Source organism: Rhinoraja longicauda, chromosome 5, assembly GCF_053455715.1.
Source record: "Rhinoraja longicauda isolate Sanriku21f chromosome 5, sRhiLon1.1, whole genome shotgun sequence".
NCBI classification, from domain to species: Eukaryota; Metazoa; Chordata; class Chondrichthyes; order Rajiformes; family Arhynchobatidae; genus Rhinoraja; species Rhinoraja longicauda.
In genome coordinates this window covers 19,973,053-19,998,906 of record NC_135957.1, presented here as the reverse complement: position 1 = coordinate 19,998,906, position 25,854 = coordinate 19,973,053, and the positions used below count along the sequence as shown (strand labels likewise).

At 44.9% G+C, this 25,854-nt stretch overlaps 1 protein-coding gene across 1 annotated transcript in view; it reads right to left on the bottom strand.

Annotated features, from left to right (window-relative positions):
* Nucleotides 1-297: 297 nt before the first annotated feature.
* The window catches only part of LOC144593849 (protein eyes shut homolog), a 192,276-nt gene continuing 166,719 nt past the window's right edge, over nucleotides 298-25,854 (bottom strand). The window contains exons 10-13 of the mRNA XM_078399968.1: nucleotides 23,451-23,625; nucleotides 16,639-16,811; nucleotides 8,458-8,619; nucleotides 298-1,554 (exon numbers count right to left, since the gene is read on the bottom strand). Coding sequence (XP_078256094.1) covers nucleotides 359-1,554; nucleotides 8,458-8,619; nucleotides 16,639-16,811; nucleotides 23,451-23,625 — 1,706 coding nt within the window. The 3' untranslated portion in view covers nucleotides 298-358. The remainder of the gene's footprint in view (nucleotides 1,555-8,457; nucleotides 8,620-16,638; nucleotides 16,812-23,450; nucleotides 23,626-25,854) is intronic.

The window sequence follows — 25,854 nt, the reverse complement described above, 5'->3', positions numbered from 1 at the left end:
ACTAATCTTAGTTAAAAAAATTCACACTGCTTAAAGCAGGCATTTTGATAGACAAAATTGACCAATATGTTTTTAAACTAATACTGTAAAAAGATGAATTCAAACTGTTAACTTAATATTGTTTTCTGCACTTAAAATGTCTAATTAGCAAGTACAATATACTAACTAATTTAACTAAAACATGGCAAGTGACCATAAGGAAAAATCAACTAGTTATTTAAAATGGAACTAAATGAAAATGTTATTCTACATGTAATATCAGAGTTTAAAATTTAAAGGATTTGTTTTTAGTGTGTGTTTAACTGTAAATTACAATCTTGATGAATGTAGTACCTCACAATGTTATCATTGCAGTTCATCATTCATCTCCACTTAAGATATTGTAACCTTCCATGTTACTAGAAAACAGGACCGGTTTTGGGTCCTTATATATAAAAACATCTTTAATTCGGCCCACTAATCGTGTAGTAAAGAGGCCAGCAGTGACACTCTTCACTTTCCTGGAGAGCTCAAAACCACCAAAGTAGCAAACCCCCCCATAATTCAAAGCAACGTATCTGCTCCGTGGATCCAGGTCTTCATAGAGTATCCTCTTGCCGTTGTGCTTCACTGTGATGATAGTTCGGTCTTGATGAACGGACACAGAGTGCCATTTGTCACAACAGACTGAGGAATTTCCGAAGACAAATGGCAGAATGATTCTTTCCCCTAGATTTACTCCGATCTTGAGGTTTCCTTTGGAGATACCAATGGTAAGATAATCGTTGTCTTCATCCTCCGCTTTCCCCATCCATAAAAGCAGGCCATCCTTCTCACTGGTGGTGAAATTGAGAGAGATGGAGGTAAAACGCAGATCTCTCTTCAGGTACAATGGGTCGCTGTACTTGGCATAAGAGTTGCCAGAAAACTTTACAGTGGAAAGCAGAATTTTGTTCTCACAATGGACTCCTGCCCATCCTAAGGCGCAAGCACATCTGTATGTTGCAGTGGAGGGAGTAGGAATACAGAGAGAGCCATGCTTGCACAGATTATTGAGGCAGATCACTGGTATCTCGCAATTGGTTCCAACCCACCAAGGTGGACAGGAGCAAAAGAAGTTAGCTGCTGAGTCCAAACTGCAGTTTCCTTCGTTTACACATATTTTATAACCACAGGCTGTTCCATCACAATCGCCGACATTACTACCATCTTTGGCCCCCTTCTCGGTCAATTTGAGTTCAAAATCATTCACCACAACCTCCCTGATACAGCCATCAAAGCCCGAAGGCTCATGCTCCACTGCCACCGCATTGATCTCGTTCAAGTTGGGTACACCGCCCACAAAGAAAAGCGTTTTGGTGTCCAGTGCAGTCATGCCAACAATGGAGGCTCTGGTCACATTGATTCCATCCAGTGCCAAGTATCCTTGCGTTCCAGTCCGGCCAGCCTCTATGAAGTGCCAGGTTTTCCCAGCTGTGTCCACTGCCTTGGTTGTGCGCAAGACAACTGTGGCATCCCCTAAATTATAACGAAGCTGCACAAAGCCACGCGCTAGTCCAATGCTCAAGAAGTCTCCTGTAAGTAAATGAAAGGTTTACAATGCCAAATTAGTCAGTCAAGATAAAGTGTATGATTTCTAATACCAACATTATCTACATTGTAACAGTGCACAGTGCAGGAGACACAAAGAACTGCGATGCTGGAATCTTCAGCAAAACACAAATTGCTGGGATAACCCAATGGGTCAGGCAGTATCTGTGCAAGGAATGAATTGGTGACATTTTGGGTGGGGATCCTCCTTCAGACCGATTTCAGCATTCTCCCCACTTCTACAATCAGTCTGAAAAAGGGTTCCAGCCTGAAACGTCACCCAATCTATTCCGTCCACAAATGTGGCCTGACACATTTAGTTACTCCAGCTCTTTTTGTTTCACAGTGCTGGGAAGTGGTTTAACGTAAATGACAGTGTTGGCCTTGTTCAGAGGTGCAAATCTGAACCCAGAGACATGAGTCTATACTCCCTGTGACCGCATAGGTTTTCCCAGGGAAAGAGAGCAATTGGTAATCAGGAGGAGGTTTCTGGCCTTATGCTGTGGACTTCACAGAGTGGAGTTAATGTTGCAAACTCTCAGGGCTACTCTCTCTCAACTGTCCTGCTGACGGATGTGCCTAAGGATTTAATTGGAATTTTACTTGAATTTATCTTGCACTAAATGCTATTCCTTTTATCCTGCATCTGTGCACTGTGGACTGCTTGATTGCAATCATGTATAGTCTTTTCGCTCACTGGATAGCATGCAACAAAAATGCTTTACACTGTTCCTTGGTACACTTGCCAATAAACTACACTGACTAAACTAAGGATTGTGATCCTAGCCTTAGAGGGAGTACAGAGAAGATTCACCAGATTGATCCCTGGGATGGCAGGACTGGAAAGACTGGATACTCGCTGGAATTTAGAAGACTGAGGGGGGATCTTATAGAAACATATAAAATTCTTAAGGGGTTGGAGAGGCTAGATGCAGGAAGATTGTTCCCGATGTTGGGGAAGTCCAGAACCAGGGGTCATAGCTTAAGGATAAGGGGGAAGTCTTTTAGGACCGAGATGAGAAAACATTTCTTCACACAGAGAGTGGTGAGTCTGTGGAATTCTCTGCCACAGAAGGTAGTTGAGGCCAGTTCATTGGCTATATTTAAGAGGGAGTTAGATGTGGCCCTTGTGGCTAAAGGGATCAGGGGGTATGGAGAGAAGGCAGGTACAGGATACTGAGCTGGATGATCAGCCATGATCATATTGAATGGCGGTGCAGGCTCGAAGGGCCGAATGGCCTACTCCTGCACCTATTTTCTATGTTTCTATGTTTCTATGTTTCTATGTTTCTATGTGATGGAGGAATGTTGTCCATGAGATATGACTCCATGAGGATGAACTGGCTTTTGCTTGATTAGTCCGTGGGATAATTCTCCCAATTTAGACACCAGTCCCTAAACAGTAGGAGCCCACAGTGGTGGAAGCAGTCATTTAGGGCAACCTCATCTTCACCAAACTACTGTGGAGGCCGCAACTGTCATGATAGCATTAGCATAAGAAAATAACTGCAGATGCTGGTACAAATCGATTTATTCACAAAAAGCTGGAGTAACTCAGCAGGTCAGGCAGCATCTCGGGAGAGAAGGAATGGGTGACGTTTCGGGTCGAGACCCTTCTTCAGACTGATGTCGGGGGTGGGACAAAGGAAGGATATAGGTGGAGACAGGAAGATAGAGGGAGATCTGGGAAGGAGGAGGGGAAGGGAGGGACAGAGGAGCTATCTGAAGTTGGAGAAGTCGACGTTCATACCACCGGGCTGCAAACTGCCCAGGCGAAATATGAGGTGCTGCTCCTCCAATTTCCGGCGGGCCTCACTATGGCACTGGAGGAGGCCCATGACAGAGAGGTCAGACTGGGAATGGGAGGGGGAGTTAAAGTGCTGGGCCACCGGGAGATCAGTTTTGTTAATGCGGACCGAGCGCAGGTGTTCAGCGAAGCGATCGCCGAGCCTGTGCTTGGTTTCGCCGATATAAATAAGTTGACATCTAGAGCAGCGAATGCAATAGATGAGTTTGGAGGAGGTGCAGGTGAACCTACTGTGGAGGCCGCAACTGTCATGATAGCATTAGCATAAGAAAATAACTGCAGATGCCTGGGCAGTGAACCTCACCTGCACCTCCTCCAACCTCATGCTGCCTGACCTGCTGAGTTACTCCAGCTTTTAATGATAGCATTAGCAGATGACCATCCAATGATCATTGAGGAGACAGAGCGTCTTTACACCGAGGACACTGTTTTCAGGCAACTGAACCATCCTCTCACCAACTAGAGATTAGTATTGGCCTACCATCTACCTCGTTGGAGATCCTCAGACTATTTTCTATCGGACTTTACTGGCCTTTATCTTGCACTAAACGTTAATCCCTTTATCCTGTATCTGTACATTGTGGACGGTTTGATTGCAATCATGCATGATCTTTCCGTTGACTGGATGACATGCAACTAAAAAGCCTTTCACTGTACCTCGGTGTATGTGACAATAAACTAAACCAAACTAAACTAAACCCCACGATCCTTGAGGAGACAAAGCCGTCTTCACACCGAGGACTCTACACTTTGCTAAGTGGGATAGTCTCACAGCCAGGTATCTGGCGTTGTTCGGCAGTAAGCACAAACCACAGAGCCCAGGCATGGCTCCTTTAAATATATATCAACTTAAACCAAGGTCTTCCTATCTCGATCCCCACACTGCTTTAATATGCAGTACTCGTTCATAGAAAGTCTTTGCATTCTGAGAGGTTTAAAGAATAATCACCGATGACATAAGTGCAATACCCAAACAGACAGAGGACCAATGAAATAGCCTTTATTCTCTTAGCATCTCATCCATCTTAAATTCTCCAATGCAGCAAACATAACCAGGGAAATGCAAGTTCAAAATGAAAGACATTTATAACTCCTGACATTTAAGGCTTCTGATACACCACCTTTCAGATATAATTAGCAGTGCATTCCATGCTCAGTAAACAGCTCAATGTTGAAAGGGTCACATTATTTTTAAACCATAATATTGACATGCAGAATATTCCCCTGAGCTCAGTGCAATCTGTAGGTTTAGTTGTCAGCACAGTAAACCGTAAAAGGCTTGTTTTTACAACTTAGAGACTCTGTAATCTATGCTCTCAGAAAACTACAAGCTCTTTGTGGACTTCAGCTAATAAAGATTTTCTATTTGTATGTGGCCTTCCTTTTCTTGGCAACTTCAGTTCTGTACAGAAATGGCTCATTGAGTTAAGAAAAAGGTGTACTATGGGACACGCAGCTTCCAAGGCCTGTGGGATGTGCATTTCTTTACAACTTATCTTGATAATCAATCCTCTAAATTAAAAGCAAGGTTCTCTTCAAAATTCTGTGCGAAGTCAAGAATATTCTTTATGTGTGGCTGTTATTTCTGTAAACCATTGCACCTCTTTGAGGTCACTGAGCTCGGCCAGTTCGAGCCTGTTCTCTCCTCAACTCTCAATGGCCTTCATCGCAGGTTGTGCTTTAAGATCTGGAGCTTTCCACCCAAACCTCAACGCTTTGCAGCCTTTCCTCTCTCCTTTAAGGTACTCCTTACATTATTTTCTTTCAATATATATCTACTTGAACCAGGTAATGCAAAGGTGGGAGGGAGAGTCAGTCTACCCCACAACAGAAGTGGGAGGAGTTGTACAGTTTGATAGCCACAGGAAAAAAGGATATCCTATGGCATGCTGTGCTGCACCTTGGTGGAAGCAGTCTGTTGCTGAGGGTGCCCCTCACATTGACCAGTATCATGGAGGGGGTGAGCTGTATTGTCCAAGATGCTCCACAGTTTTGAAGAGTGTCCTATTTTCCGAGACCACCTCCAATGAATCCAACTCCGCCCCCAGGACGGAGCCAGCCTTCCTGATGAGCCTTTTGATTCGCATCCGCTGCCTTCACCCTGCTACCCCAGCACATGACAGAGTAGAAGTGTGGACACTGGGAGAATTAGCCAAAAGGAATGAACAGCAGGAACATGAAACACCATTCAAACTTTAACTGAGATGGTCATTGTTGAATGGGTTCAAGCCCAAGACAGACTAATGGGAATGTCCAACATGGAGGGACAGAATGACACAGGAAGAGAGAGTTAGAGAGAGGGAAAGAGAGCAAGTGGGAGTGAAAGTGAAGAGTACGATAGAATGAGAGAAAACAAGAGTCGGAAAGAGTGAGGCTGAAAGAGAGTCAGGAAGCAGAGTGAGAGATAAGAAGACCAGAAGGAGCCTTGACATTAAGGAGAATCCCAAGGCTTTTTATACGTAAATTAAAAACAAGTGGGTAACTAGGGAAAGATTAGGACTACTCAAGGATGAAGGACGAATATTTTGCTTAGAGTCAGAGATGTAGGTGAGGTACTTAATGAGTACTTTGCACTGAAATTCCCCAAGTAGAAGGACATGGAGGACAGTGAGATGAGTGTGAGGCATCCCAGTACAGAGGACGGCGGTGGAAGAGTGTTATTCTAGCCGTCAGTCTGCAACCAGTGGTATTCCACAGGGATCAGCGCTGGGACCTCTGTTGTTTGTGATATATGTATGACATGGACAATAATGTAGATGGGTTAGTTAATAAGTTTGAAGACAACACCAGAATTGGTGGAGTTGCAGCCTATGAGGATAGGTGTCAGAGGATACAGAAGGATAGGTGGAGAAATGGCAGAAGGAGCTTAAACCAAGCAAGTGGGAGGAATAGCAGTTTGGGAGGTTAAATGTATGAGGAAAGTACAGGGTCAATGGCAAGATTGTTAACAATATTGATGTAGATAGATAACTGGGATTCAAGTCCATAGCTCCCTGAAAGTAGTAGTCCCTGAAGATGATGTACAGTATGCTTGCCTTCATCAGGCAGGGCACTGAGTATAAGAGTCAGGACATCATGATACAGTTTTATAAAACTTCAACTAGGCTGCATTTGGAGTTTTGTGTGCAGTCCTGATTGTCCCATTACAGGAAGGATGAAGTGGCTTTGGAAAGAGTGTAGAGGAGGTTTATCAGAAATCTGTCTGGATTACAGGGTAGAAACTATAAGGGGAGGTTGAACAAACTTGGATTGTTTTCTCTGGAGCATCAGAGGCTGATATGAGACGTCATGGAAGTATATAAAGGTAAGAGGGCATAGATAGGGTAGATACTCAGAACCTTTATCACAAGGTGGAACTATGACAAAACTAAAGGGCACAGCTTTCAGATAATGTGGGGGGGGGGGGGGGGGGGGGGGGGGAGGAGAGGTTTAAAGGTGAGTTGCGGGGCATGTTTTTACACAGATGGTGAGACGCTGGAACATGCTGTCAGAGGTAGTTACAGAGGCAGATCCGATAGTTGCATTTTTGTGCCGAACATGTTGCCAAATTAATCTGCCTGCACTTGAACCATACCCCTCCATCCCTTGCATATCCATGTGCCTGTTAAATACCATTATCGTATCTGTTTCCACCACCACCCCAACAATGCATTTCAGGCACCCAGCACATTCTATGTGAGAAAAACTTGCCCCGATGCATTCTCTGGATGCTTTCAAGAGAGAGTTAGATATAGCTCTTAATGATAGTGGAGTCAGGGGGTATGGGGAGAAGGCAGGAACAGGGTACTGATTGAGAATGATCAGCCATGATCACATTGAATGGTGGTGCTGGCTCGAAGGGCTGAATGGCCTCCTCCTGCACCTATTGTCTATTGTCTATAATATCTTAAAGCTATGCCCTCTATTTTCACGTGTGTTCCTTGAGAAATAGGTTCTGACTGTCCACTCTATGTCTCTCATAATTTTATATACATGTTAAACGATCGCCGAGCCTGCGCTTAGTCTCGCCGATGTCAACTTCTCCACATCGGCGAGACCAAGTGCAGGCTCGGCGATCATTTCGCTGAACACCTCCACTCAGTCCGTCTTAACCAACCTGATTTTCCGGTGGCTCAGCACTTTAACTCCCCCTCCCATTCCCAATCCGACCTTTCTGTCCTGGGCCTCCTCCATTGCCAGAGTAAGGCCCAATGCAAATTGGAGGAACAGCTCCTCATATTTTGCTTGGGTAGTTTACACCCCAGCAGTATCAACATTGACTTCTCTAACTTCAGATAGTCCATGCTTTCCCTCTCTATCCCCTCCCCCTTCCCAGTTCTCCCACCAGTCTTCCTGTCTCCGACTACATCCTATCTTTGTCCCGCCCCATCCCCTGACATCAGTCTGAAGAAGGATCTTGACCCGAAACGTCACCCATTCCTTCTCTCCAGAGATGCTGCCTAACCCGCTGAGTTACTCCAGCATTTTGTGTCTACCTTCGATTTAAACCAGCTTCTGCAGTTTCTTTTCCTAAACAGCATGGGATAGTCTAGATTGCTACCCGACAGCCAGCACATACAAGATGGGCTGAAGGGCCTGTGCCTGTATTACATGGCTGTAGCTGGTAAAACTGTTGCCTCACAACGCCAGAGACCCAGGACAGATTCGATCCTGACCTCAGGAGCTGTCTATGTGGAATTTGCATGTTTTCCCTGTGGCCGTGTGTGTTCGTCCAGGTGCTCCGGTTTCCTCCCATGTCCCAAAGACGTTTGGGTTTGTAGATTAATTGACCTCTGTAAATTGCCCCTTGTGTGTAGGGAGTAGGTGCGAAAGTGGAATAACGTAGAACTAGTGTGAAGAGGTGATCAATGGTTGGCATGGACTTAGTGGGCTGAAGGGCTTGTTTCCATACCATATCTTTCAATCAAACAGGCAGCATTTAGCTGAAAGGTTTTTCCATGCACTAAGTAATTCAAAGATAATCTACATCAAGGTCAATACGCTAAAGGTTTTGGAGTTTTTTCAATGACATTCTCTTACTAAGCTGCAGTTTGATCAGCCCATGTTAGTGATTAACAGATGATACAGAGTCCGGACCTTACCCGACTGCGTGCCGAGATGCTGTGCAGTGTAGAACAAGATGCCATCTGGTGACCGAGGAAGGAACTGCATCTTAATGTGGGTCTTGTGGCGGATGTTGAAGGGTGAGAATGCCATCCAGGAAGACTCGTTACTGCGGAAGGCGGGGTCGCTGATGGTCTGAGCTGGAAAAGACAAACCTTAGTAAGGTGATGGGAATCGACAAATCAGCTGGAGATCGACATCCAGTCCATTTGCAGAATGCTGCAGCCACCTGGACAAAGATGTTGCCTGATGCAAAATGATGAGAAACAGGAGTGTGCTAGGGTTAACACTGTTTTAAAAGTAGTGAGAAGATTCACAGATTCCCAGGTAACACCAATGAGACATTATTAGCTATGGTTCAATGAATAATAAGCTAACATCCGAGCCGGTAAGCCGTGGGTTCTGTTCCCACTTCACAGCCCGGGGCATGGAAATTCAGGTGTAAAATCCCATAAAGTACTGAAAGAGCACTGTACTGATGGAAGATGTGAAACCAAATCACCAGTTGCTAACTGAAAGTGGATGCAAAAGGTCCCACAACACTACTTGTAAGCAGGGCCGTCTTAACGCATGGGCCTGATGGGCACTTGCCCGGGGCCCCACGAGCTTATATGTTTCATTTTATCGACCATTTACATTTTTATTCCTGTGAGTAGTTGTTGTAGGGGCCCCAGTACACTGCTTTGCCCGGGGCCCATAATGCTGTAAAGACAGCCCTGCTTGTAAGAGCAAGGGAGATATCCCTGTTTTCTGGCCTTGGACCTGCTCTTCACTCGGCATCAGAAGGAACAGGTTGTAGATGACTGGTTGTATCACAGCCTGTTCGGCAACGCGAACACTCACGAATGAAGGAAACTGCAGAGAGTAGTAGACACTGGCCATCACAGGTACTACCTCCCCACTATAGAAGGAATCTAACTAAGTACCACAGGCCACAGAACTGTGTCTCGGACATGGTAGTGAGAAACATAGGGGCTCATGTTTTTAATTTCATGTTTCATGTATCTTGTGTTTTATGACTGTTGACAGACCAATTTCCCTCCTGGGATAAGTAAAGTTCTATAGTATCATATCATATAGCAGGCACTGCCTCAAAAAGGCAGCCAGCATCATCAAAACCCATACCACTTTGATTTTACTCCTACCTTTGGGAAGAATGTATAAAAGTCTGAAAATGGTGACCACCATGGTCAAGAATACTCACACGGACATAGTGGGATGAAGAGTCTGTTCCTCTACTGTACTTTTCTATGATCTATGCTCATGTGTACATGCATAACAATTTATTCTGTGTAGCCAGAGCAGATCAAAGCTTCATGGCATGGTCACAATTAGTCATGCACGCTGGTGGACAATTAAACAATCAAAGTGTTGTGAATGGCCACATCCTCAGCGATGGTGAAACTGCGCCATGTGGTTGATTGATTTTGATAAACATCACTGTTATGGGGCCATAAAATGCCTTTGTCGTGTTGAAGACGTCCTCCAGAACCAGAATGGCTAGTCATACTATTTCAGTGCAGTTAGATCACTGGCATCATTCCAACAATGTGGATAAGTACACAGCCACATACTGTCCACAGGCCAAATCCAATTCAGGCATCTTTCGTTCATCGGTCCACTCTAAATCTTCAGTAAAGTGATGAAAGGCACCATTGGTTGGGTTAGCAAATGGTCCATCAATAACTTTCTCACACAGTCCCAATTTAGTTTTGCTAGCACCAGATCTCATTGCAACCGGTGGCACAGTGGTGCAGACGGGTACAGTGCCAGGGACCCGGGTTTGATCCAGACTGTGGGCGCTGTCTGTGTGGAGTTTGCATGTTCATCCTGTGACCTTTCTTCTGGCTGCTCTGGTTTCCTCCAACATTCCCAAAGATATGCGGGCTTGTGGGTTAATTGGGCTCAGTAAATTGCCCCGAGTGTGTAGGGAGTGGATGCAAAAGTGAGATAACATAGAACTAATATAAACAGGCGATTAATGGTCGGCATGCATTCGATGGGCCAAATGGGCCTGTTTCAATGCTGTATCTTTCAATTAATTTAATCCATCAAAAATATTTGCTTTAAAAAGGAGCTGAGCTCTGGAGAGTCACTGCCTTTGAAATCAGAGTAGTATTTAACCTAGGTTACAGCAGGGTTCTATTCCTGAAAACTGGAACAGCAACAGTAACAGTTACAGCAAGTCGTAAATGCAGTCTTAAGCCTACCATGGCTATAGTCTGTGTAGGTAGTCTGGCAAGTTTGTTCATTGCAGACATCCACTTCAACGGAGTCTAAAGAGATGGGGGCTTTCCCTATGTGTATGAGCTGAGGTTCAAGGCCATATTGCTTTACCCACTCCTAAATAACATGCACGCTGCAGGCCTCTTGCAAACATAGAAACATAGAAAATAGGTGCAGGAGTAGGCCATTCGGCCCTTCGAGCCTGCACCGCCATTCAATATGATCATGGCTGATCATCCAACTCAGTATCCCGTACCTGCCTTCTCTCCATACCCCCTGATCCCTTTAGCCACAAGGGCCACATCTAACTCCCTCTTAAATATAGCCAATGAACAATTTATACATTGAAGATATAATTTTTTTAGTTCCCTTGCCCTGAATCAGGGATTCAATTCCTTTAATTTGAAATAAAAACATTGAATTACCTAACTTTTCCCTTAAATAAGATTGTAATTGATAATAGAAAAAAATAATATTCCCTGGAATTTGATATTTGTTTCTCAATTGAGAAAATGTCAAAAAATTATTTCCTTCGTAGCAATCTCCCACATGTTTAATACCCTTCTGTTCCCAGACTTGTAATATTTGATTATTCCAAGCAAACGGCAGTAATCTATTTTTTACTAATGGAGTTTTAGCTGTTAGAAAAAATCTTTTATCATTAGCTTTAACTGTTTTCAACAATATATTAATTAAATGTTTTAGCAAAGGTGACTCTTGATCCTTAACTAATAGCTTCGCTTCCCATTTATAGATAAATTCTTCTGGGCATAGTTCTTTTATTTTATCCATTTCAATTTTAACCCATGCTGTTTTTCCACCCTCTTGATAAAAGGATGAAATAAAACTCATTTGTGCTGCCAGATAGTAATTTTTAAAATTTGGTAATTGCAGTCCACCTAATTCAAATTTCCATGTTAATTTTTCCATAGACACTCTTGGCATTTTACCTTTCCAAAGAAAATTTCTCACAATTTTATTCAATTCTTGAAAAAAATTATTTGGTAAAGGTATAGGCAGTGTTTGAAATAAATACTGTAACCTTGGAAAAATATTAATCTTAATACAGTTCACTCTCCCTAGCAATGTAATTGGAAGATTCATCCATTTCTTCAAGTCCTCCTCAATTTTTTTAATTAGTGGTTTATAATTTAGTTTATACAGATTATTTAACTTATTATCTACTTTAACCCCTAAGTACTTCATGCCTTCTTTTTGCCATTTAAACTGACTTTCTCTTTTACATTGATCATAATTACCTTCAGAAAGAGGCATTATTTCAGTTTTATCTTTATTAATTTTATATCCTGATACTTTCCCATATTCTTCCAGTCTGAAATATAATTTTCTTAAGGATTCCAATGGTCTAGTAAGACAAAGTAAAACATCATCTGCAAATAAAGTAATTTTGTGATTTTCCTGATTCACTTTAAATCCTTCAATGTCTAAATCTGATCTTATTAGCTCTGCCAGAGGTTCAATGGCCAATACAAATAAAGCCGGTGACAAGGGACATCCCTGTCTACTAGATCTTTCCAAAGACAGGAATTCAAAAATCAAGACAAAGATGGGAAACAGATCTGAATATTAGCATTGATGAACCAAGTTGGGAAAGATTGTGTTTAGAAAGTATGAAAAATACTATTAATGTGAGATATAGTTTAGTACAATACAATTTTTTACATCAACTATATTTAACTCCGAAAAAATTAAACAATTTAAATCCAAATTTACCTGAAATTTGTTTTAGATGCAACCAGGATGTGGGTACTTTTTTACATTCCACATGGGCATGTCCTAAGGTAACTCCTTTTTGGAAAGACCTAAAAAACTTTTTGGAACAATTGATGAATAAGACCATACCATTGGATTCAAGGTTGTTTTTATTGGGAGATATTAAAGGAATATTACCAAGATTAATTTTAGATAAATATCAGGAAAGATTTCTCAAAATAGCAATAGCAATAGCAAAAAAATGTGTGGCAGTCACTTGGAAAGATCACAATGAAATAAGAATTGCAAGATGGTATGCAGAAATGCGTAGTTGTATCCCATTAGAAAAAGCTACTTATAATCTGAGAGATAAATATGATTTCTTTTTGAAACTTTTGAACCCATTCACTTTAAAACTAGGATTAAGAATTGGAAATATTTAATTTCAGGATTGTTTTGATACCCCTAAAAAGAATTTAATAAGAAATTAGCCGGAAGTGTTTCCTTCTTGTCTCCAGGTTCCCTTCTTTCTTCTTTCTTTCTTTCTTTCCTTTTTTAAAATTTTTATTTCTTTATCTTCTTCTTCTCCTTTTTCCTCTTTTTTCTAACTGGGGGGTGGGGGGGAGGGGGGTTGTGGGTGGGGAGATAATACAGAACAATACAGGTATAATCGAATTTAAATGTATAATCGACTTTATAATGTAGGTACCATCGCGTACTATGAGTTCATACATGTATTTGTTTTGTTAAAATTTAAATAAAATAAAAAAAAATATATATATATATATAGCCAATGAACTGGCCTCAACTACCTTCTGTGGCAGATAATTCCACAGATTCACCACTCTCTGTGTGATAAAAAACTTTCTCATCAAACATACCTGTTTGAAGGAAAATCATAAAACTGTGGCAGCTAATCTTCAATTATGGATTCCCATGGATGATTCATTAAAAAAATCCCTTTAATTCCTTGTTTATTCCAGAAGCCGAAGGTTGCAGTGTTTTTTGTGATTCACTGCAGGTTGATTTTCTTGGCAAAGCAGTGAGGATCTGTTGCCTTGATCGAGCCTCACGTCTGGGCGACGGCAAAGAACCTGGCTGGCCACTCATGTCAATTAACATCTACACAATGGCCCTTCTGTGTGGCTCCGGTTCAGCCACAGAATTCACACTTTGTTTTATTTTCTGGTGCCAGCTCGAATGTTAGTAATCCAGAGGCATGCTGGCTGGCACAACCAATTAGTCAGTAGCTTGATTTCTTCAGCCGCTTCCCAGAACTGGATGCAGGAATAGCACGAAATAAATCTCATTAGGCCACAGACCATGATGGATGAGCAGACAATGTGCTATTTTTAACACGTCAACACAATGCTTCTGATGAGTGCGTCTGCGTTTTAATGGGCCTGTTTTTTTCCTGCCTTTCATAGTGTCAAGACATGCCAAGCTATATTACAGCTAATGCAGTCCTGTTGAAGTGGTCACTGCTGGAGAAAACATAACAGCTAACATAGCAAAGCTCCCCTTTGCAAGAAGGTGATAATGAGCTGATAATGGAAGGAAAAAAAATGCTGGAGTAACTCAGTAAATCAGACAGCATATCTGGAGAATATGGGTAGGTGGAATTTCGGGTCGAGACCCTGAAGAAGAAAGGTCTCGACCAGAAACGCCACTCATTCATGTTCTCCAGAGATGTTGCCCGTTCTGCTGAGTTACTCGAGCACTTTGTGTTCTTTTTTGTATTAACTAGCATTTGCACTATTGCCCTCTGATCTTATATATATCTCTCTATAAGATCACTCCTCAGCCTCCTATGCTCCAATACAGTGCAAGCCTGCCCAACCTCTCCGCATAGTTCAGGCCCTCAAGTCCTGACAACATCATCATAAATCGTCTCTGCACTCTTTCCAGCTTAGCAACTCCCTTCCTATAGCAGGGTAACAAAAATTGAACACAATACTCAAAATATGGCCTCACCAACATATTTATACAACTGCAGTGTAACATCCCGACTTCTATATTCAACACTATGACTGATGCAGGCCAATGTAGAAAAAGCCTTCTTGACCACTCTATCCACCTGTGACACTACTTTCAAGAATCCGTAGCATCTGCCGGGGGAAGGGGGGTGGGGGGGAAAGGGAAAGGTAGGACAGGTGGGGGAAAGGGAAGGAGTTCTCAACCAGCACTATCTGGGCTTGTAGAATCAAGGAACTGCACAGGTTGGTTTGCACCAAAGATAGGCACAATAGACAATAGACAATAGACAATAGACAATAGACAATAGGTGCAGGAGTAGGCCATTCAGCCCTTCGAGCCAGCACCGCCATTCAATGCGATCATGGCTGATCACTCTCAATCAGTACCCCGTTCCTGCCTTCTCCCCATACCCCCTCACTCCGCTATCCTTAAGAGCTCTATCCAGCTCTCTCTTGAAAGCATCCAACGAACTGGCCTCCACTGCCTTCTGAGGCAGAGAATTCCACACCTTCACCACTCTCTGACTGAAAAAGTTCTTCCTCATCTCCGTTCTAAATGGCCTACCCCTTATTCTTAAACTGTGGCCCCTTGTTCTGGACTCCCCCAACATTGGGAACATGTTTCCTGCCTCTAATGTGTCCAATCCCCTAATTATCTTATATGTTTCAATAAGACCCCCCCTCATCCTTCTAAATTCCAGTGTATACAAGCCTAATTGCTCCAGCCTTTCAACATTCGACAGTCCCGCTATTCCGGGAATTAACCTAGTGAACCTACGCTGCACGCCCTCAATAGCAAGAAGTGCAGATGTTACTCAGTGGGTCAGGCAGCATCTTTAAAGAAAAAGGATGTGACGTTTTGGGTTGGGACCCTTCTTCAGACTCTGTCTGGGTTTCACTGTGGAGAGTGCAATGGTTGGAAGAGGGAAGACAGGGTTTTTCACCACAGGCTACATTCTTTCATTAGTTTCTTGATAGGCAGTCACTGGAGACTCGGATCAATGAAGAGTTATTTCCTTCCAATTCTTCTATTTCCAGCCTTTTATTTCTCATCATCTTAAATGTAAGGAGGAAGGATGACAATTTGCTCATTAAATTCTGTCGCTGCAATTAACTGATAGTCAATAACCAGCTGAAAAATAAATGCTAAAAAATGTGATTGGAGCCATTTTACACAGTATTTCTGAGTTTACTTATTTTGTTGTTGTACTGGGTTGAAACCTGAGAGAAAGGCTGTTATGGACCATCTGTTTGAGACATTCATGCCGTTTCACTGAGGTTATCCACCTCTGATAGAGAATCCTTTGTTGCTTTAACATTACTGCTGCGGCGTTGGAAATGCAGCAAATAATTTACGTACACAAAATGCAATGCGAGACTGGTCAGATAATCTGTTTAAGCGGTGCTGCTTGAAGATAAATATTGCTCAGAATACTTTGCAGTAGCTTCTTGGGGCCCTTTACTATCCACTTGAGAGAGAAGATACTTGAACATTAAAATCAAAAAGCACTATCTGACGTATAGCACACTCAAAACACAAGAAAATAGGAGCAGTCGTAGGCCATTCAGCCCTTCAGATTTGCATGCTATCCAATATGATCATGGCTGATTTATTGCAGACCTTATCACTTCCTCTGTGCCACATCCCACCATAACTCAATCTTTCAAAACGTTTTAAAAAAAATACACAAAGTGCTGGAGTAACTCAGTGAGTAAGGTAGCATCTCTGGTGAACATGGATAGAGTGACATTTCAGGTCGGGACCCGTGTTCAGAGTGACCACTTCCATAACAGGATCTACCTACACTTCAAATGGTTCCATTGAGCTTGTCCCCATAAGTTCACGGGGTAGAAATTTCTCTTGAAATAAGCATTCGACTTTCAACAGGGGTGTCACAGTGGTGCAGCGATAGAGTTACTGTCCAACAGCACCAGAGAGCCAGGTTCGATCTTGACTACGGGTGCTGTCTGTATGGAGTTTGTACATTTTCCCTGCGACTGCTTGGGTTTTGTCGAGGTGCTCTGGTATCCTCCCACATTCCAAAGACGTGTAGGTCTGTAAGTTAATTGGCTTCTGTAAATTGTCCCTAGTGTGTGTAGGATAGAACTAGAGGGTGATCACTGGTCGGCGCTGGCTCATAGGGCTGAAAGGGCCTGTTTTCATGCTGTATCTCTAAGCTAAACTAAACAAAACAGTAAGAGGAGAAAAGAAGGAGATGGTTAGTGTGTGTGGTGGAGACATACCTTCCTTGCAGTGGACCCCTTTGGTGCCCAAGGGGCAACGGCAGGTGTAACCCTCAGGTAGCGGGATGCAGAGAGAACCTGGGGCACACCGGTGTGGAGGCTTGTGCTGAGGGTCACACACACTGACAGTCTCGGTGCAGAAGGCTCCCTTCCACCCTGGGCGACACTGGCAGCTACAATGAAAATGAAAACACACCAGAGCTTCAGAATGGGCAAATACAATCGATTTGGTTAGAGTCATCGAGTGATGCTGCGTGGAACCAGGCCCTTTGGCCCTACTTGCTCACACCGGCCAACATGTCCCAGCTACACTAGTCCCACCTACCCTCCAAACTTGTCCTATCTAGTTGTTAAACACCAGCAATATTTAGAGTTACAGATTCATTCAGCACTATAGCAGGCCCTTCAGCCCACATGACCTTGCTGACCTATACTACCTATACTAATCCTAGCTATCAACACCCCTGGTCAGTTGTGATCAATGAGTTGGTGATTTAAGTGCTCATTTAGATGTTTATTAAATGTTGTGGGAATACCTGCCTCCACCAGCTTGGGCAATGCGTTCCAGCTTCCAACCACCCTCTGGGCAAAAATGTTCTTCCTCAGATCCTTTCTACATCTAATACCTCTTACTCAAAATATATATGCTCTCTAGTTTTAGATACCTCTATTTTGCAGAAAGGTTTTATTACGGGAGGTGCTCTCCAGGTTACAAGAAGGTTCTGTTCCTGAGATCTATTTGTAACCAGAACAGTATGCAAGTCGGAAATGTAGTCTTAAGCTGCCCAAGGCCATCATCTGCGTGGGTAGTCTGGACTGCAATCTTTCCACTTCAACAAAGAGGTGGGAGTTTCCTTATCTGTATGAGTTGAGCTTCAATGCAATCTTGCTTTACCCACTCCTAAATAACATGCACATTGCAGGCACACATATCTGTTTGAAGCCCCAATTGATTATTTGAGGCAGTTCTAATCTACCCCCACCCTCTGAACCTCAAGTATTTTCTGAAAGGATTGAGAATGGCCAAACAAAACACGATGCAGAGAGTTAACTCCCTGCATTCACAATGCCAGCAGGCAGCAGGATTTGTTCAGCAGCCCAAGTCAAACCTGTTAGTAATTACCTACCAGGCTTTGTTCTGCCTCACCTCTCTTCCGGCTTTCTTTCTCTCCCCCGACAATCAGCCTGAGAAAGGGTCTCAACCTAAAACCTCACCTATCCATATTCTCCAGAGATACTGCCTGACCCGCTGAGTTACTGCCGCACTTTGTAGTCTTTTTCAGTTGGTGATTTGCCTTGTGAAAATGCTAAAATATAATTATGTAAAAGATATACTGTAATTACAAGGTAGTGAGTTTGTCATTCCTTTAACCCTGAAGATTGACACAAAATGTCAGAGTAACTCAGTGGGTCAGGCAGCATCTATGGAGCAAAGGAATAGGTAACGTTTCGGGTCGAAACCCTTCTTCAGATTTCCAAAGAGTCTGAAGAAGGGTTTCGACCTGAAACGTAACCTATTCTTTCTCTCCAGAGATGTTGCCTGACCCGCTGAGTTACTCTGACATTTTGTGTCTATCTTCGGTGTAAACCAGCATTAGCAGTTCCCTTCTACACATTCCATAAACCCCATTGCCTATTTAAGACAAGCTCATAAGGTGAATGCAATAAGAAACACATTTTCAAATCAGCTAAATCAGGGTCAATGATCAACTTTGTAGGTGGTATGTGATTTGGACAAATTCAACCCCAGCTACAGGAGACAGAGGGGACGGTGTGCCCAGAAGAGGGTAAAACAAGGAGCTCCCCTCTAACAACTCCAGCCACACCAGAAAACTCGCCCATTACTGAAGAATCCAGCAGCCAGTACCTGTGTCACGAAAAGGTGCTGAAACTCACCCAAACGATGCACATGCTGGGCAGAAGGATGGCCTGGGCCTCTAACGGACAATGGAGCTGAAACTGGCATCCCTAAACGTGCGCAGTGTGAAGAGCACCGCGCGATGTGTAAATGCCTTGCAGTGCCTGGCCAAGGTCAAGGCGGACGTGACTTTTCTGCAGGAGTGCGGGCTGCCACACCTCTGCTGCTATCGGAGGTGGTTGCGATGGTGGCCCCACGGACTGTCGGTATGGTCGGGGGGCAATGATTGTCGTGCGTCCGGTCTGGGGATCTTGCTGCGGGGAGGGAGCTTCACCATCACTGAGGTAAGGGAGGTGGTGGGGGGGCGTCTCCTGGTGGTGGATGTAATGTACCGTGGTTCTCCGCTCCGGCTGATTAATGTGTACGCCTCACCCGTGCGGAGCGAGCGGTTGGCTGTCCTCCAGCAGCTCCCACCGCTGCTGTCCACGTCCAGACCGCTCGTTCTGGCCGGTGACTTCAACTGCATCATCGATGCGGCTGGACGATCCGGCAGCGCCGACCACAGACTGGACAGCACCTCCAAACTCCTGGTGGAGACGGTCAAAGACGCAAAGCTGCGCGACGCCTTCAGCGACCCTGCAGGCGGAGCCCAGCCATGGTTCACCTGGTCAGGACCGAACGGTTCAGCCCAGTCCCGGATAGACTTCCTCTTCACATCGAGGGCCATCACAGTCAGACACACCGACCTCAAGCCGGTGTTCTTCTCTGACCACTGCCTCCTTCAGGCCTCCTGTCACCTACAGGAGAACCAGAAGGCGGGCTGAGGGACGTGGAAGGTAAATGTGAAGCTGTTGACCCCAGAGAACATCGAGGAGCTAAAGAGGGACTACGCATGTTGGAGAACTGTGAGGCCCCTCTTTGACTCCCCGACACTCTGGTGGGAAGCAACCAAGGAGAACATCAAGAAGTTCTTCATCTCCAAAGGTGTTCAGAGGTGTTCAGAGAGCAAGACAGAGTAAGAGGGAACTGTCAACTCCAGACAGATTTGCAGCAACGGCTCCTTCTGCAGTCGAGAGAGGTGGATGTGAGGGAGGAACTTAGATAGTTGAAGGGCCGGCAAGCTCGGCTCTTTACCTCTGAATCCTCCAAGATCATCTTCCGGTCCAGGGTCCGCCATGTTGAGCAGGATGAGACGTGCTCACGTTTCTTCTTCCATAAGGTTCACAGGGGGAGCTCTGTGATCAACAGCCTTAGGGCGGAGGACGGCTCGGTAACATCCTCGCAGACAGACATGCTAAAGATCTGCAGATCCTTTTATAAGGATTTGAACGACATAAAGACCACAGACAGCACCGCCTCCCAGAACTTCCTGTCCTCCATCACGGAAGTCTTGGACGACAGCAAGCGGGAGAGTCTGGACCAACCACTGACCCTGGAGGAGCTGACTGGCTCCATCCGTTCCTTTGACTCGAGTAAAACTCCCGGAGGCGATGGCTTACCGGCAGAGTTGTACTCGGCTCTGTGGGACTGGGTGGGCCCGGACCTGCTGGAAGTGTACAACGATATACTTCTAGCCGGCAGCATGTCAGACTCTATGAGGAAGGGCAGCATCACCCTAATCTACAAGCAGAAGGGGGAGATGAATGATATAAGGAATTGGAGACCCATCAGATTGTTGAATGTAGATTACAAGATCCTGTCTAAGGCCATGGCCAACTGGGTCAAGTCTGCTCTGGGAATGGTGATCCACCCGGACCAAACCTGTGCTGTACCTGGCAGGAAAATCTCAGACAGCCTGGTGCTGCTGAGAGATACCATTGCCTACGTGCAGGACAGACGGGTGGATGCCTGCCTGGTCAGCTTGGACCAGGAGAAGGCCTTCGACAGGATATCGCACACGTACATGAGGGACGTGCTCTCCAAAATGGGCTTTGAGGAGGGAATCAGGAAGTGGATCCAACTGCTCTACACCGATATCGGTAGTGTAGTCCAAATCAATGGGTGGGAATCAGACAGCTTCCCCGTCAGGTCTGGAGTCAGGCAGGGTTGCCCTCTCTCCCCTGTCTTGTTCGTCTGTTGTATTGAGCCTTTTGCCGGGTCCATCAGGAAGGATGCGAGCATAAGAGGAGTGACATTGCCAGGCAGTGGGGGCACTCAGGTCAAGGCCTCCATGTACATGGACGATGTCGCCGTCTTCTGCTCGGATCCAGGGTCTGATCAGCGTCTGCGACCAGTTTGAGTTGGCCACGGGGGCCAGGGTAAACCGCAGGAAGAGCGAGGCCATGCTCTTTGGCAACTGGCCTGACCGATCTACCATCCCCTTCACCATCAAGTCTGACTTCTTGAAGGTGCTGGGGATCTGGTTCAGGAGGGCTGAGGCATGTGACAAGAATTGGCTGGAGCGGATAGCCAGGGTGGGGAAGAAGCTGGAGCTGTGGAAGCAGCGCTCCCTCTCCATCACGGGGAAAAACCTGGTCATCAGGTGTGAGGTGCTCTCGGGGCTGCTGTACTTGGCGCAAGTGTGGCCCGTCCCTCCCTCCCACACCAAGGGGATCACCCGGGCCGTCTTCCGCTTCATCTGGGGGTCGATGATGGACCGGGTGCGACGGGCCACAATGCACAAGTTGGCAGACAACGGGGGTAAAAGCGTGCCCAATGTCGCCCTCATCCTGATGGCCACCTTCGTGTGTGGCTGCATCAGGCGGAGCATAGAGCCAAGGCACGTGGGCACCAAGTGCCACTACCTGCTGAGGTTCTACCTCTCCCCGGTGTTGCGAAGGATGGGCCTGGCGCAGATGCCACGCAATGTGCCAGTCAGCTGGACATTGCCGCACCATCTGTCGCTCGTGGAAAGGTTCTTCCGGACCAACACCTTTGACCACAAGTCCATCAGGCAGTGGTCAGCACGGAACGTCCTGCAGGCACTGCAGGGGAATGACTCCATGGATCCTGTGGCGTGGTTCCCAGAGCAGACCGCCCAAAATGCCTCATCGCCAGAACTCACCAACAAGCACCAAGACCTGGCTTGGCTGGCGGTGAGGGGAGCCCTCCCAGTCAGATCCTTCCTGCACCGCCGGAACCTCACTACCAGCGCACGCTGCCCTCGGGACGGCTGCTACGGAGAGGAGACGGTGGCCCACCTCTTCAGAGTGTGGATTTGCCAAGAGAGTCTGGAGAGGTCTGCAGGGGTCCCTGTCACGATTCATTCCGAGCAGCTCCGTCACAGAGGACTCTGTGATCTACGGACTGTTCCCAGAGACGCATTCAGAGACTGACATCGAGTGCTGCTGGAAGGTCATCAACTCGGTGAAAGACGCTCTTTGGTCTGCCCGAGCTTTGTTCACCTCCCAGCGGAACGAGTTGTCCATCAGGGAATGTTGCCGACTGGCCCGCTGCAGACTGCAGGAGTACGTGCTGAGGGACGCACTGAAGCTTTGTGCAGCCAACGCCAAGGCTCTGTGGGGGAGGACCACATTCTAGGGTCCTTCCGCTGCTGGACATGGGGGGCAGGGTGTGGAGACAGACGCCCCTCCAAATAAGGGAAGGGATTCTGTGTAAATCTGGCAATGAATATCTGTAATGAATGTATAACCTCCGGGAATGTCGGATGGAGTTCTTGAAAAGAAAATGTTTTGTAAATATTTAATACTGGAATAAAGTATTTTTTGATATATAACAACAACAAAAAAATCTGATCCAGCAATTTGTGTCTTTTGTGTAAACCAATATTTGCAGTTCTGCAGAGGCAATGTTTCTGCAGAGGCAATGTACGTGAATGGGTGCAAACTAGAGTTGTCCAGGTAGCAATTACTTTAAAAAACTGTCAGTTGAGGACAGAAAGCAAAATGAATCATATTGAAGAACAAAAGTGCAATTACATCCCTGGAGAAGAAAAAAAAGGTACAAAATTGTTAACTTTAATCATCAGTTCTTGCGGATGCAATGAACTCGGACAGAAGATGAGGTCTTCTTATCGAGTCCACATCATAAGATTATATATTGTTCAGCCAGAACTGAACACACTTCTCGGCATCTTCATTGCAGGCAGTGAGATCGGCAGCTGTGCATTGGTTTTCCAGTTGAGGGCATTTCAGCAGGTGTTCCATTGTTTGCGGTTCAATACCACATTCGCAGGTGACATCGGTGGAGTTATATCCCCACTTGTTTAGAGACACCTTAGCTCTGCCAACACCAGTTCTCAATCGATTGAGGCATTTCCATCTGGCCCAACTTGCGTCTCCACCAGGAGGGAGTTGCTCACTTGCCGTTAGTCCCAGAGGGAGGTAGAGTAGATATTCTATCACCCCATATGGAGATCCGTGCTTCACTTGTTGTAATGCCAGCCTCATGAGGAGTCACACAATTAAAGAAGATGAGGTGCTGCCCTCATCTTCTGCTTATATTGAGCATTTTTGGAATCACGTAGAAGGCTGAAGATAAATGTAGCTGTATTTTTCTGTTTCAATTTGTCTCATTTTTCTTATTTGAGGGCTAATAGAACCACTACCTCACAGCACCAGAGACCGTTCCAAAGAGGTTAGTATTAATCCTAGGTGTCCTAGATTAATCCTAATCACTGGTGGTGTCTGTGTTGGGTTTCCTCTGGTTTCCTCTGTTCTCTCCACCTCCCCCTCTCTGCAGCCTAAAATATGCTTGTGCTCTCATTTTCTGAGTTTTAATAAAGATCCCTTCACCCAAAATGTTGCCTCTTTAGCTCTTCCCACTAGATGCTGCCTGACCTGCCCAGTGCTCCTGGCAACCCCCGTTTTTGTTAAAAGAATATTGGAATTAAATTTGGTTGAAAACACCACAAACCTGTGCACTGATGTGGTGACTGTAAAAACTAGGCACGAGCACAAATAACAGAAACCAGTGGAGATCTCCCCTTTAACAGATAAAGAATGGAGGTGTAGTTCATATTTTAAACATGGGTTTGGTATAATTGTATACTTACTAGACTGTCGAAGCTTTTTCCACACATGTACCTCCATTCCTACACTTCATCCGACTACACGAGGAAACTTTGCATTGGCCCACGTTCCGGCCGGCATTAGGATGTCCTTCTGGGCTTCCAGGTTTTCTAAATCTTCTATCCTTCCCTGTTCGAACCAGCAATTCGTAAATGCAGCCTGCAATGAAAAGTGCAAAATAAATTAATCAACTTTTGATAAATTAAAGGCTATGAGCAGTTTTACTTGTCGAAGGAACCGCAATTATATTGTTTGTGTTTTGTTTGCAATCAAATTATATTTGCGCTTTGCAGAAGTTATCTTCACAAATGAGAACCACAAAAGTAGGATCAATCCTATTTATCTTAAGGGTTATATAATCAGGATAAGATACAAAAAGCGAAGAAGGGTCCTGCCTCGAAACGTCACCTGTTCATTCCCTTCACTGGTGCTGTTCCGATCCGTTAAGTTCCCCCAGCACTTTGTGTTTTACTTACACAAACTTGGAGAGAGGACAAAAGATTCAGCAAAGACCTAAAAGTATTTCCTAAAAGGAAAGGAGGGCAGATAACAGGGAATAACTCCCAGAATGAACCCATTTAAGTCAAGTCAAGTCAAGTCAATTTATTTGTATAGCACATTTAAAAACAACCCACGTTGACCAAAGTGCTGCACATCTGACCAGGAAAAAAAAAGAAACATACAGTGGCAGGCAGCCAAACACAACGGCGCGGCCATCTTGAACAAAATGTTAATTCAATCACCCACAGTCCAACAACAAAAGCATTAAATAAGCATCAAAATTACACCTCTTCACATAAAGGGCACGTCCACACTTGAGTGCAGTACTGAGGGAGTGCTGCCGGGTCAGAGGTGCCACCTTTCACATAAGGCATTAAATTGAGGTCGAAGGTTTTGGACAAAAATGTCCAAGGGAATATTTTGAAGATGACAAACCACCCAGGAACAACCTTACGCCTGATCAGGTCAATACTGACACGAACAATAAGATTTTCAAATAAACAACCTTTCATATTTCTGTTAAGAGTTTCGAATAATGTCATCCACATGTAAAATAAAATCCGTTACTTGCCCTCCTATAAAACAACCAGGTCAAATGAGTATTTCCAGCATTCTCTTTTTTTTGTTTCGGATTTCCCACGGCTGCTGAGTATTGTAATCATAATCATACTTTATTAGCCAAGTATGTTTTGCAACATACGAGGAACTTCATTTGCCATACAGTCATACCAATAAAAAGCAACAGAACACACAAAATACATTTTAACATGAACATCCACCACAATGACTCCTCCGCATTCCTCGCTGTGATGGAAGGCGAAAAATAGTTCAATCTCTCCCTTCTTTATTCTCCTGCGGTCGGGGGCCTCGAGCCTTCTGTTGACGGGACGATCTTGTTCCTGTAGCCGGTGGCAGGCCTTCCTCGTCGGGGCGATCAAGCTCCTGCATTGGGGGGGGGGGGGGGGGGGGTGGGGGGGAATCTCAGCTTCCCTGCGCCAGGTGATCTACCCCAACGTTGTGCGGCTTTTGCAGCTTCTCCACCGGTCTCACCCTAGACTAGGAGCTCCTTGATGTAAAAGTTCGCAGGCCCCGTTTGGAGCATCGATCTCAGGCAAGGAATCAGCTCCGATGGTAAGTCCACGCCCCACGGTGAGGCTCAAAGTCAGTCCCGTGCAAGGCCGCCAGCTCCACGAATCTTATTATTCCAACATAGTTTTTATTTTGCTGCCAACTTGCTTCATTTATCTCCCTTCACTTGTATTTCTTCAGACAGTTCAGCTGAGATTAACAAGCATTCAACACAAAAATGCTGGATTAACTCAGCAGGCCAGGCAGCATCTGAGCATCTGTGGAGGGAATGCATAGGTTCCATTTTGGATTTGGCCCTTCTTCAGACTGATTGTAGTACAGGAGAGAAAGCTGGAAAAGAGAGGTTGGGGGGGGGCAAGACAAAGCCTGGCAAGTGATAGGTGCTCCCCTCATACCTAAATGCGAACCAAGCTGTTCCATAGGAACATGGAAACTTCCATCTATCCAGCATCATCTTCGTAGAAAACCTCCATCTATCCAGCAACAGGGAAACGGCCATGATAAAAAGCAGGGTAAATGCAATCAAACTCATTAAAAGTGGGCCAGAGGGCTGAATTTCAGAGGTGAAAGTGAAAGTGATTGCTCTTGACATTGATTGACTGAATGTGGCATTAGGAAGCCCTGGTAAAACTAATCATCGGACATCAAGGAAAAAACAATGCAATAAACAGAATCATAAAGTGGATAATTGAAGAAGAAATGGGTCATTATTTAGGTAAACTGGAAATAATCAAAACATGGTTTTATGAAATTTAAGAAATTTGCTAGAATTCTTTGAGGATGTGGCAGTCAAACTTG